This window comes from Cataglyphis hispanica, chromosome 13 (genome assembly GCF_021464435.1).
Source record: "Cataglyphis hispanica isolate Lineage 1 chromosome 13, ULB_Chis1_1.0, whole genome shotgun sequence".
NCBI lineage: Eukaryota > Metazoa > Arthropoda > Insecta > Hymenoptera > Formicidae > Cataglyphis > Cataglyphis hispanica.
The window spans coordinates 2,501,649-2,515,098 of NC_065966.1; the positions used below are offsets into that span (position 1 = coordinate 2,501,649).

The 13,450-nt window shown below is 31.0% G+C and overlaps 2 protein-coding genes across 3 annotated transcripts in view; one reads left to right on the top strand and one right to left on the bottom strand.

The window, feature by feature from the left end:
• Positions 1-435: 435 nt before the first annotated feature.
• On the bottom strand, positions 436-7,434 carry LOC126853940 (acetylcholine receptor subunit alpha-L1). Its single transcript, XM_050600158.1, has 9 exons — positions 7,184-7,434; positions 5,759-5,997; positions 5,579-5,623; positions 5,374-5,483; positions 4,921-5,101; positions 4,015-4,708; positions 3,528-3,736; positions 3,044-3,249; positions 436-2,497 (listed from the first exon to the last, which is right to left on the bottom strand). The coding sequence occupies exons 2-9, from the start codon at positions 5,936-5,938 to the stop codon at positions 2,485-2,487; spliced, it is 1,638 nt and encodes a 545-aa protein (XP_050456115.1). The 5' UTR covers positions 5,939-5,997; positions 7,184-7,434; the 3' UTR covers positions 436-2,484.
• Positions 7,435-11,364: 3,930 nt separating this feature from the next.
• LOC126853938 (acetylcholine receptor subunit alpha-like 1) overlaps positions 11,365-13,450 on the top strand; it is a 121,579-nt gene continuing 119,493 nt past the window's right edge. Inside the window, exons 1-2 of one of the 2 annotated variants that reach the window (XM_050600153.1) lie at positions 11,365-11,448; positions 13,184-13,259. The gene's annotated coding sequence lies outside the window, so the exon portion shown is untranslated. Of the gene's footprint in view, positions 11,449-11,754; positions 12,629-13,183; positions 13,260-13,450 lie in introns of those variants that run through there. The other variant, XM_050600154.1, reaches the window with a different exon arrangement.

The window sequence follows — 13,450 nt, forward strand, 5'->3', positions numbered from 1 at the left end:
CGTGTCTTGCGGCGTTACAATCCAATGTTTTTCATTCTGTCCCAAATTTGATTAAGAAAAAATTTGTAGAAATTAAGAGGATCTTGAATGAATTAATATCTCGATGTTCTTTTTCTGGTTTAAATTATTCAAACTGATGATGTCGTTCAATTGTATCGAAAGATTCAAAATATGATTCGATGATATTCGAATGTGACATTGGGAAATTAAATTTCACCTTATTTTAACAGATCGGCCTCTCCACGCTTTCTTGAAATTTTTCATCATTTCCTCTTTTTTTCTTTCATTCTGTTATTAACAAAAGTCCTCCTGTTTAGATTTACTAAATCAATCTTTTTATGTGCAAAATTTTTTTGATGTTATTTTTTATTTATTAATTATAGTTATATAAAAAATAACGATTATCGGTCTTTTCTTTTGTTTCATATATTAGCTGTTTTTTTTTTTTATATTTTTTTTATTTTAATTATAAATGCAAGGGCAATAATATATTTTTGTTATATTTTTTGTTTTATTTCTTCCTATCTTGAAATAGAATGAAGATATTATAAATCTGGCATTTTATTATTCCATACACTTATTTCTAATAATATATACTTATTAAGACTGCAAATATTAATATATAAACAAATCTATGATGTAAAATGACATTTTCCTATCATTAAAATCATGCTATAGTTTCGCATTTTAAAATAATTAATTGATACGACGAAACAGTGCGGAATTGAATGGTCAATTTATTTTCTAATTCAGATAAGATTGATTGACATAATAAAAACCGATACGCGACACGTCGCATGATATTTTTGAATTATAACCAATGAATTTGCATCCATTTTTGCTCGAAATCTATTGCTTGATTTATTTTCGAACGTGCGCGATTTTGTGCGAACTCTGCGGTCGAAAATAAGCAAATTAATATCCTTTTACAAGGATCGCATTTCGAATTAAGAAGCCAGAATAACAACAGTATTTTCTAAGGGGCCTAACATATATGTCATTCCTCCGTTTGCAAAGTCTCTTCCAGCCGCGGTTGTAAAATCAATTAATGAAATATTAAAGGAAAAAGTTATATTATTGTCAGTAACTTTTATGAAGTCTCAATTTTTTGGTTTCAATGGTTTTCTGGATTTCAGATGTGCAATTGATTGCCAAGCTCACAGTTTAATACAAATAAAATGATATATACATATTTTTTATTATTTTTAATTTATTTTAATTCTTATTTATTTAAATTCTTATTTTAATATTTATTGCTATTTAAAGATTCCATTCCATTTCCTCTCGGCCGAGATTAGAAAAGCCCTTGCTAAATGTTTCAAAGATTGTTCTTGGCGAATGGCATTCTATGAATGTCGAATGAAAGCAGTCGAATGCAATAAATGTTAATTAAGAGACTTATTCTCGCTATCTTCGCATCAACAATTGTCACTAAGTTTATACCTACAATTAATCAAATGATTACAATCAACGGCAAATAAAAGTGTTATAATCATAGAAAAATTAATTAATCTTATGTTTGAATGTTATTTTAGGCGAATGTTTTTTGAAGTTTAAGGAATAAGTATGTGGGGAGTTGTAAGATTATTGGAATTACGCGTGGTCTTTAGATTACATCGTTTATTCTGAAAGATGTAAAAATATCGCGCGATATTCGTGTAACGTGTATCATAATTGTTGAACTACTGGAGAAGTAGAAATAGTTAGTCTAGTGTCTGATTGCAACCCGACAGCTTTTTCTTTCTTTACATTTTCCTGTACCTGACTTTTGGACATTTTTTATGGCCGAGAAAATCTATTATAACTATGTGAGAATTGCGATATTCCATACGTGTTTTCTTGAGACTTTATTATTTTCACACATAGAACGAAAATCATATCACATCTTTCAGTCACTTCCGACATTCTTTCTTCATTCATTCTCTCCTAAACTCATGACTATAACGTTTCGCATTAATAACATTCATGAGATTTTGTTCCTTACATTGTTTATATTTACTGCAAACATAGCTAGGAACGTTTAATACATATATCTTTTTGTAATTCTGTAATCTTTATTTAAGTATTTTACCATACAATTTTTGTATATGTATGGTATAATAAAATATATATATATTTAGTTAAGACTGTGTGTCCGAGCATATATATATATATAGTTTAATTTGCCATGCGTTTATATCTTAAGGTAGGTAGGTTATTTTAGGTGTATTAAAAAATATATCTTTATTGTATATAATTAAAAAAAAAGATTTATCCTTTACTTTTTGATTTTTTAGATTTTATTTTTGTTTCTAATGCGTACAGTATATCGAACAAACTCGAGTATATATGTTCTTGTTTGTAATGAAAAAAGTTTTGTTTATAAGTTGTCGAAAAACTACACTACGTATATATGAATCGATTGCTCTTCGGGAAGATATTAATTGGAGCATGAAACTTGTCCTATATACAGGTAGACTTTGGTGTGCGAATGAAATACCACCGTTACACTTCGATTCTGTAACCAACGTTACCAAAAATTTTACAAATGATATCCATAGTGAAGTCTTTTTTTCAAACATCACAAACATCAATAGTTATTATCGTTATTATCAAAGAACGAGTCGCGCATTTTTTTTTATTTACGCAATAAGTATAAATATATTTTATTTCAAGAGTATACTCGTATTGTAATTGTCAATTATACAGTAAGCCAGCGAATCGTCTTTCTCGCCAAATTAATTAAATCACATTAATATTTTTAGACCAATTTCTTGAATTGTGATAACATTAGAGCTATATATACAGATATAGCATACTTTTGAAAATATCGTCGAAACCGTAATTTATTTAGGTTTATAATCAAATCTTTAAATATAATAATAATGTATATGTAATGAACGATCATATATGAATTAAGTTTTGTATAAAGATATCTCTCTTCGATCGGATATCTCAACATAGACAATCACAACTTTGTTATATTCGAAAAGACTGTTCGCTGCTTTCCTTTATATTGATAATATATTAGCAAATAGAATCACATCATCCTATGAACGTCTACCCGATAGTTTCCAGCAAGTCCTGGCCAGGTGGTAAGAATTGTTGTTGAGCAACTGAGGAGTATTTCGTGTCGATCGGCTTTGTGTCGTCGTAAAGTGCCGGTGCTTCGCATAGAATTGTAAAAGTTCCAACTATAGAGGCTATCGTAAAGATCCATAAGAAAAGACGATCGAGAACCATTGCGACGAAACCCCAATCTTGATCTTCCTATGATAGTACATAGAACATAGTAATTAATATACAGAATAAGGCACCTAAAAGATCATATTTGAATATTTTTTTCTAAAAAGATTCCATTATCTCCATGTTTTATACGAATAATATTTAACGAATTTTTTTCTCTATCATAGCTGTTTTTTTTTTTTTTTTAATAACTTTATATCTTCAAAAACAATAGAAATATTTAATGTATGCTTTTTTAGGTATATTTAAATATTTTTTCATATTTTTTGTAATATATTAATTGATGTTAAAAAAATGTTTACCGCATTGAATTCATCCTGGCGTTGTATATGATGTTGAATGAACATGACATTATGTAAAGCTTTCTCCAATTCGAAAGGATATTTTTTTCTTGGCGTTACATCACTTAATGATTCATCGAGACCGGACATAACTGTTGGAAGCCCATTGTATCCTAAACTGCCGACTAAAAATCGATTATGAGCCGTTGTCCTGTGTAAACCGTTGCAACCTAAAACACCGATAACTGTTATACTCGTTGCTTTTAAATTTAATAAAGAATCTAAATTTTAATAAAAAGTTAAATTTAAATTTAACTAAAAATCTATTTTGTTTACATCAAAAATATATCGTTTAATGATATATTCCATTCAATATATTACGAAACGTTAATTTTAATATATTAAATATATATGGAACGCGCATACCAATTTAAAGAAATTAAAGAAAAAATAAATTTTTTATTTATAAAGTTTATTATTTTAAATGGAAAGAATAAAAGGATCATACCATCGATTCGTTGATGACGGGCAGAATCTGGCGAAGATATTATTGATGACGATTGCGCTGCCGCTGCGATAGCAGCATTGAACTTACTCTTCTTTCCGGATCTTCCTCTTCCGTGTATCTTGTGCGCGGCAAGATCACTAAGAATATCGTCGGGCACTCTCATCAGAAGTAGCTTCGGCAATCTTCTGATGAAAATTTTTCTCACCCAAGGTGCCATTTTGTGAGTGCTCGGTTTACGATAATGTACATTCAGAATAATGATCGTTATCACGACCGACAAACCGACTAGGATCATTGTGAAGAGTAAATACTTGCCAAGCAACGGCAGTGCTAGAGACGTGGATGGTATGATCTCTGATATCAATAGGAAAAACATGGTCTGTGATAGTAGGATATTAATACAGAGCGCGATCTTTTCTCCGGAATCGGCTGGTAAATAGAAAGCCAACACCGATAGATAAGAAATACTGACGCATGGCACTATAAGATTCACCGTATAGAACAATGTTCTCCGACGTAAAGTTATGTTGAAGAAGATATCAGGATACGGTTCGACACAACAAGGATAATACTTTTTATGACGTTCCGCGGGGACACCCAGTATGTCCCATTCGACACTTGGATAATATTCGCGTAAATCGATACCTACTTTGACTTGATCGCCTACATCTTGATTAATATGCTTCAAATCGATCTGAAGAAAATATATTTTGGATGATTATAAATTAAAAAATAAATAAATAAAAAATATATTAGAGAAATTCTGCATTCGATATTCTTACAAAGTATAAATAAATGAAAAAAATGATTATCATATATAATTATGCATATATTTATAATCTCTTATATTTATCTTTTTGTATATATAAGTGTTATTAAATTGTATTTTTTAATAGATTTACTTACTTGAAAGCCATCATATGTCCATGAGCCGAATTTCATGAAACAGGTTTGTTGGTCAAAAGGAAAGTATCTAACATCTATTTCGCAGGAAGATTTAAAAATTGCGGGAGGTGTCCAAAGAACTTTGCCGGTGTAATGCAAAATAGCCTTAGTCATTGTTGTCACACCGTATTCTCCGTCCGCGCTGAAAGTAGGCTTACGTTATTTCAAGTTGAAATATTTATAAATTTTTCCATGCAAAAATATAATACACCGTATAATATCTGAGTGAAAAATCAATAAACGTAGGTTCATTATTTCGAATTGATAAGTTAAAAAATTTTTATGAATATTTTTAACTGGATAATTTCCGAATGAAAAATCAATAAACGCTAGAAATGTATTTCGCAAAAAATCGTGCGCAATTATTTTTCATTTACGATAATCATAAGAAAGATGAAGAACAATATCACGTACTTGTTGTAAAGAACAATGTCAGGTAACCATATATGTTCGCTAGGCACGTAGAGTTCAGTGACACCCCCGTATTCCGAAGGATCCCATTGGAACTTATGGTCTTGCCATTCCTGAAAATATTAATTTGTGTAACAATCGGCTCTTCGATTTGCAATCCAGATAGTAACAGTTGGTCAAATTTTTCCATGTATAATTCAACACTTACATGTTCCAACCAGACATTCGTCGTTAAAATTTGATCTTTTAAATTCTGCAAATATTATAAATAAATTTCATTAAAAGGAGATGTAGAAAATAAATATATGTTACATATTTAATTGCACATAATTTTAAATAATGATAAAAATATTTTTGATCGTAAAAAAAATATATGTACATCACGTACGAGATCTATCAGCTGCGAGAGACGGAGACCTAGTTTTACAATAACAGTATCGGTATTGTTGGATACAGGTCGAATGAGCCGATTGTAATTTGAGAGTAGATCATCGTAAAGTCTTTTAGCATCTGGATTGCTATAGCAGATCCCCACCGAAAGGATCAGGATGATTAAAGGGAATATCATTATTTTTTTTTGCTAACGTGTGTTTAACAGAGTTTTAAACAGAGATCATCAAAAACATCCTGCACAAAAACATTAATAAAACGACATTAGTTTATTTCATGTTTATTATTATTCTCTAATATTTCGTACATGAATTTATGAGATATTTGTGAATGTCATTAAGAAGATTATATATCAGTTTTTACATTTTAATTTTAAAAACAATATACAGATGAAGTGTGTGCACATGTACATAATAATTTTATTAAGATATCGATTTTTATTACTTTATTTTGAACATTTTGCAAAAAATTTTGTATTAAGTCGTTCTGGTGCAATATTTGAAACAGTATTTTTTATATATAAAATCTATCTATAAATTTACGTAAAATAATTTTCTGTTTGTTATTCAAACAATAAATATCAAATAAAAATTTTTGCGATCAAGATTATTTTACACTTGGGATTATGATTTTTTATTAAATTATAGTTTTCATATTTTTTGTTGTTGATTGAGAAATTTCAATTTAATTTTTATATTAGTAATATTTATAGTTCTGTATGTATCGATAGTCTAACTGAGCTTTGCGAGTTATCAGTCATAGAATTACAAACCTGTTGCGTTAAATGATTGTCTGTTCGCATTAAAATTTTTACGAGAAATATGTTTCATTATGAAATTTCTTTCTTAAGATCTTAATTTGAATTAAAATTTGTGGATAGTTAAAGTTTTTTTCGAAAAAATTCTGTTAAAATTTTTGACAAATTTAGAAGTTCATAATATTGTTCTGTATTTGTGACAGCTCAATGATTTTTTTTATTATATTAATAATGTAAATTATGAACTATATTTTTATTTATTTTATATATATTTTAATAAGTTTTAAATATTGTATAAATATTTCTACAGAGAAGAGTATAAGAAAGTTTGCGTGTGTGAGAATTATATATTATTTTCACAAATATAAATGTCAACAAATATAAAAAGATTATATATATATATATATAACAGTATTATATATAACATAAACTTAACTTATTTTTTCTATACTTTTCTTTGTCATAGTTACTGTAATTAATTTATTATTTATATCAAGAACAAATTAGAAGCATATTCTAAAATGAAAACTGTTACGATTACTTGTTGTATTCATACTTTTCTAATGCTTATCAATTTTGTTCATCGAGTTATTATAGCTTATTATTTAAGCCAAAAATATTATATACATTTATCGAGAATACATAATTTAAACTATCATGGCATACTTGCGCTTCACTTTCCTCGGATTTCTCGTCACGCGCTTTTCCAGGATACGGCACCTTTATCCTCTATCCTTTTTGTTTATCATAATCTGCTCTGATAAATCTGCTCTGATCTCTGACGCGCGTTTATCAGTCGGTGATACGAATCAGACTTTGATCTAGTTTCTCATTACTCGCGCGGATCGTTTCGTTCGCGAAATACCGGAAGAACGTCGAACAAAAATGACATTGTGTACAGCCGCTGGACCACTGGATGCTGGTACGTGCATCTCCAATCCGCAGGATCAATACAGCATTGCGCATGTACCAGCATGGCCGGTTCTCGGTCTTTGCGCGATGTGAATGCACCTTCACCGCGCAAACTCGCAATGTTCTACTGCGCCACAGTGGAAAGAGACGCGCAAGCCAGCCGGGTCTCGTCTTCCTGGGAGCACCTCGCCCTTTCCAAATGATTTTCACGGCTCTATTTACATACATTGTTCTCTATCTATTGTCTAATATTTATTGAAAGAATGCGGTAGTAAACTCTCGATAAATATTCATTATTTACGATAAAACCACAAGCTAGTTATTATAATTAATCGATTTTTTTTTGCTTTAATAATTTTACTTTTATGAAGTAGACAAAAAGAGAGAAAAAAAAAGTATATGTGCTGATCTATTAAATCATAACTAATATTGAAAAATTATGCAATCTGAAATGATGCTAATTTTAATATAAATCATCATTACAATAAATAAAAAGTGGATTTGCTTTTTATAATTTTATGGACGATTAATCATACTAACGATCAGAATTTAAATTATGATCAATTTTCTTTATAATGAATTTTTTTATAATTGTTATTACTATAATCGCACATTTTTCATGCTTTGTTTTTACGGTAATTATATAGCGGTAACTTTTGATGTTTTTTTTTATGTCTTTTAAGTATCAGCTTCATCCTTTTTATCGTGTATATAAGCTCGGATACACCAGCTTATCTTTCCGATTTTTTTTTTTTTTTAAACCATTGCAGCTGCCAAGTAGCAGATCCACTTTCGAGCGTCAGAATCACCAGCAATTTCTTTTTCTCGTGTAAGTGCAATGCGCGCCTGTGTATTGTATACATTTACAATCCACATTTTGCACTTCCCTATTTGTGGCATTAACATTGTTTTATATTGTCATGATGTTTCAGTGCGATTATACATTTCCCTTCCTTATACAGGTTGTTTTTTAAATATGTGAATTTACTTAGCTCGCGAACAAAAGTGCATTTTGTTATAAGCGTAAATCTTTTAAGTAAATGTGGAATAAAATGGCAATCTTCTTGTCACAATGCACAATTTATAATATGCTTTACTATTATTATGATTGTATTTCTTCGAGTAATTGATAGATCATTAACAAAGAGTAAAGAAGTATCTATTTTTAAAATATGTATAACAACAATTTTATGGAGAGTAAATAAATATCTATTCTTATCGTATATGTAGCAAAAGTATACATAATATCTTATACAAATAATTTATACATTGTAGAAAAAGAGAGAGAAAACAAATGTGAATATATTTAAAATTATTATTTATGAAAATATCAAAGTCACATAAAATGCCAATTTTATTAATTTGACGTATGAATATCTTTATATCGTTGTCAAGCTTAAATTAATTTTGTATATAATAATAATAATAATATACATATAATTAACAGAATAATTAATAGAATTCTATTTATCACATACATCTATAGCATATAATAATAAATATAAAATACAATAATAAGTAAAATTATTCTGAAAATTTTATTCTGAATTATATCACGATTTTTAAAGATCGTCTAGAGTAGACTTTATATTTTGTATGAATTCTATGTAATGAAAACATTTTGTTGGCTGTCGAGTGCATGACGCTCTCATGTTATAGCTAGCCATCTAGTATTTTTCTTTATGGTAGGGTCGAGACATCGTACATTCGTCCATTACAGCACTTTATTCTTATGCGTAAGCTATTCTCCTGCGTTTTTATCTTTTGCACTTGTCTCGTGTTACTCTGCCTTACGAGCTCTATGATAAACGCAACTGTTTTTCCGCTTTCCTCTTTTCTCTCTGTCTCCCTCTGTCATATTGGTGAGGCGGCGGTAGGAAAAATGCAACGCTACTCTTGAGTGCAATAGAAGTTGGTTGGGATAGATCTTTCCGAGTTACATATTTTGTTGTACGTGTCTCAGTTTAGCATGGACGAATACGTGCAATCGTATCGAATGAATTCGCAGAAGAACTTGTGTAAGGAATTTGCATTCCGCGAATTTTTTATGCATTGTTTCCTTTGTCTCTTACGACATTGTTAAACAACCACTTTAACTATTCCTCTTTGCGATACGTCCTCCGATTATGACCTAAATATTTAGTCAACCAAATAACTCTCTATTATACTCCGAACGCGCATAGTCCGTGAAAGTTATCAGCTTCGCTTCCATCCTAAATTGCGCCATTTACCCTGTCTGCTCCTTAATTGTAGGAAAGTTCGTTGAGCGTATTTGAAGTTTCTGACGACATGATCGGATTTTGTTCTTCCGCGGTCATGTATCGGAAGACAGTTACCCGATGTTGAGCAACTATCCTCGTAAAGTGAACCAGCGAGAGCCTCGTAGGGCCTTGCTTTCCCTCCTCTTACCACGAATTATTAATCAGAACTCGTGGCTAGAATCTGGCGTCGCACAGAAGCCATCTTCCTCAATCGCGACGAAAGTTGTACCGGCGTAGCCGTGTTTGAAATTTCCGGTGTCTGAACACGAAGATAGGGCAGATGGCGAGGAAACGCGAAGGAAGCACAGAGAGAGAAAGAAAAAGAGAGATAGAGACAGGTTTATAATACGAGAAAATGAAGAGAGAGAGAGAGAGAGAGAGAGCACACAATCTAGACGTAATCATGAAAGAGACGGTTACGTCAGAAATTGATCTTCGAGACATGGCGGTAATTAATGTGGCCTCACGCATCGAGCGATTTCCCGTCGTAAATTCTCGCTTCGACTCACTGTTTTCCCCGTGCTTTCCCTCGTACAGAGAAAACTTTTAGGGCCACGAGATAAGCCAAAATCCCATTATAGTTCTCCGTTAGATTTACTCACTATGTGCCTCGAACACTTGTGCGAGATCTGCGCTCTATCTCTATTCCACCGACTGTATCTGCCATTCGTTGTCCGCTTTCTTTGGGGGTCTTTAACCCCAAGATAATAGCCAGAATAGTGTTGGAGTTTAATGAGTGTTTGCGCGCTCTCGGTAAATTATGGTGACCTCTTTCGAGACGCTCATTGCTATATACGTGCACCAGCGGTGTTCAGAAGGTGCACCGTCGTCATATCTCATGCTTGGCTAATTATTTGCATATTATTGTGCAGTGTGCGTTAAAATAGTGTCTTCATGCCCTTCTCCATTTGATGTATGCCACGCGCCGATATTTTTATTCATTTCCTTGCATAGTTGATTAGCTTTCTTTTTTCTTGACGTTGATTTCTGCGAGACTATAACGAGAAAAGTACATTTATTCTCTTCTCTTGTTGAATTTTTAATGAACTCCAATCGAAGGAGAAAGGTATATTGTTAATTATTACAACTTTACAATCATAGTAGCATTATTATTTCTTATCGTGCGAAAATTAATTTATTTGAATTAATTTTATTTGAACAATTAATTTTATTTGAGCATTTAATTTTTAAAAATATAGCTTTTTATTCAAATTACCTTTAAAACACATATGAATCTAATCATTTGTATAATATTGGAATAGAATACAAGAGAAGAAACATATGCAGTTGCTTTTACGTTTTTATCGTGAATTGTCGCGGTTGGTTAGCTATTTAAAAATATTGTCAATCTTAATTCAAATAAAAAATTGTTAACAATTTTAATATAAAGAAAATAATGTAAAATTGATTAATAGACGAATGTATATACGATCAAACTGGCAATTTATTGTTTGATTGTTCTATCACGATGTTTCGATCATATGGTTTTGGTCCTTATCAAGTGAACTAAAATAATAATATTATAAATAATGATAGTCACGTTACAGAAATGAAATAAACGGAATTATGTACCTGCGTTATAGTTAAAAACTAGAAAGAGAAAAATCGAAATGTCAACCTGACCTTGTGTCAACAACTATGTTTGGGATACTGAGACCGAGGTCGTTTAGTCGTTCTCAGTATTCCAAACATAGCGGTTGACACAATGTCAGTTTGACATATCGATTTTTCTCTTTCTACTTTTTAACTATAACGCAGGTACATAATTCCGTTTATTTCATTTCTGTAACGTGACTATCATTATTTATAATATTGTTATTTTAGTTCACTTGATAAGGACCAAACCATATAGTCGAAACGTCGTGATAGAACAATCAAACAATAAATTGCCAGTTTGGTCGTATAAACACTCGTCTATTAATTTATCTACTGGCGACATTTTAAAATTAAACATAAAATTGATTACTTTTTCGAAATCTGATCTTTTTATACTTATTCACCAAAATTTTTTTCATATTTAAATTCATATTGTGTTACTTATGATCATAAATCGATATGTATTTATTCATTTTCTTATGTTATAAAACGAGATAGATAAAATGAGATACTTAATTTAAAACGCGAGCGTATATGTCACCTCTTATATAAAATTCGAAAAGGGCGCGAAAGAATGCAATTAAGAGCAACAGGTGCAGTATCGCCGCGTCGCGGCGCGACGGGTAGCGCGTGAAGTCGGTCGCGCAATTTCCAAATTAAATCGGCAATTGACTCGGTTGAAGATTCGTCCATTATGCATATTTGCGAGACGCGCGAGTGTCGAGATCGAATCGTAGGCATCCTCATTCTTCCGTCGCAGTGTAATAAAGTAGACCTCGTGATTTAACATCGGGAGTGCCGAGTGCAAAGTGTCGAGTGATTTGTATTTTTGTTATTAATGCGCGCTCAATTGTAATTCACCCCGCGCGATTTTTCCTCTGCCGTTCGAGACTCGTTCGTTACGCTAATTTGCGCGATGCGCGGGTATCGAATGAATTGTAGTTTCATATATTTCTCGCGCTATTCTTCCGTCGTAATGTAATAAAGTGGATCTCGCGATTTAATGCTGGGAGTGCCGTGCAATGCGTCGCGCGATCGCGCATTTTCGTTATTAATGCACGCTCAATTATAATTAATCTCGCACCATTTTTCCTCTTCCGTTCGAGATTCGTTCGTTACGCTAATTGGCGAGATGCATGGATCGCGTGGATTGCAGCTTCATATTTTTCCTGCGTTATATTTTCGTCGCAGTGTAATAAAGTAGACTTCGCGATTTAACGTCGGAAGTGCTGTATAAAGCGTCGCGCGATCATATTTCCGATATTGAGATAGCAGGAATAAGATAGAAGGAACAAGAGAGGAAGGAAGGGCATCAAATGATGTGGCTGAGCAATTATAAGGGGTGAGTGATTTATTATTCATATATAATTGTTTACTTACGCGTGCGTAAGTAAACTTATTATTAAGTCTCTCAACATTCATATTTCATGAGCAATTACATATATGATAAAATATAATACGATACATATAAAAAATATTGTGCTGCTTACATCTTAAAAAATATATTAAGAAATACATTTAAAATTTTTATAAAATATATTTTTTTTAATTTGAAATATTTATAAAATTATAATAATACTTTTCTTAATTTTTATAATAAATATATATATATATATATAAATATATATATATACATATTTATACATAATATTGATAAATATTTGAATTATTTATATAAGATTTAAATTTTTGTTTGTTATAAAAAAGTTTATATTGAAGAAAAAGACTTTTATATGGAATATTATATAATTATTTTATTATTTATTGGAAGAAAAATAAAAAATCAATATGATGCGCAATAATTATGTATTTTAAAATATTAATTATTGTTATAATTTATCGTTATAATTTGATTATATTTGTACATTACAGATCAACGTTTGTGTTATAATTACAGCAGATGAATGAAGAGGAGCACGAGAGGAACAGAAGGTATCAGCTGATGCAATGGAGCAACTATGGAGTGAATATCTGTGAGTACTGAATTATTTTTTATTTTAATTTGAGGATGTCAGTCTGTATGCGCGTATATAGCTTTAAATATAATTATTTTCTCTCTTTCTTCCAATTGTGCGAATTTTCTTTTCGTGGAATAATCACGTGCAAGAAATGATTTCACGGTAAACAATCGGCGTTCTCTTTTTCTTCGGCATCAAGGGACTGG

Bases quoted from the DNA above. Each gene is read 5' to 3' on its own strand.
- LOC126853940 (XM_050600158.1), bottom strand. From the start codon at position 5,938: ATGATATTCCCTTTAATCATCCTGATCCTTTCGGTGGGGATCTGCTAT. The intron at 5,484-5,578 runs GTAAGTGTTGAA...TAATATTTTCAG, and splicing joins CGAATGTCTGGTTGGAACAT to GAATGGCAAGACCATAAGTT. The intron at 5,102-5,373 runs GTACGTGATATT...GCCTACTTTCAG, and splicing joins GACATTGTTCTTTACAACAA to CGCGGACGGAGAATACGGTG.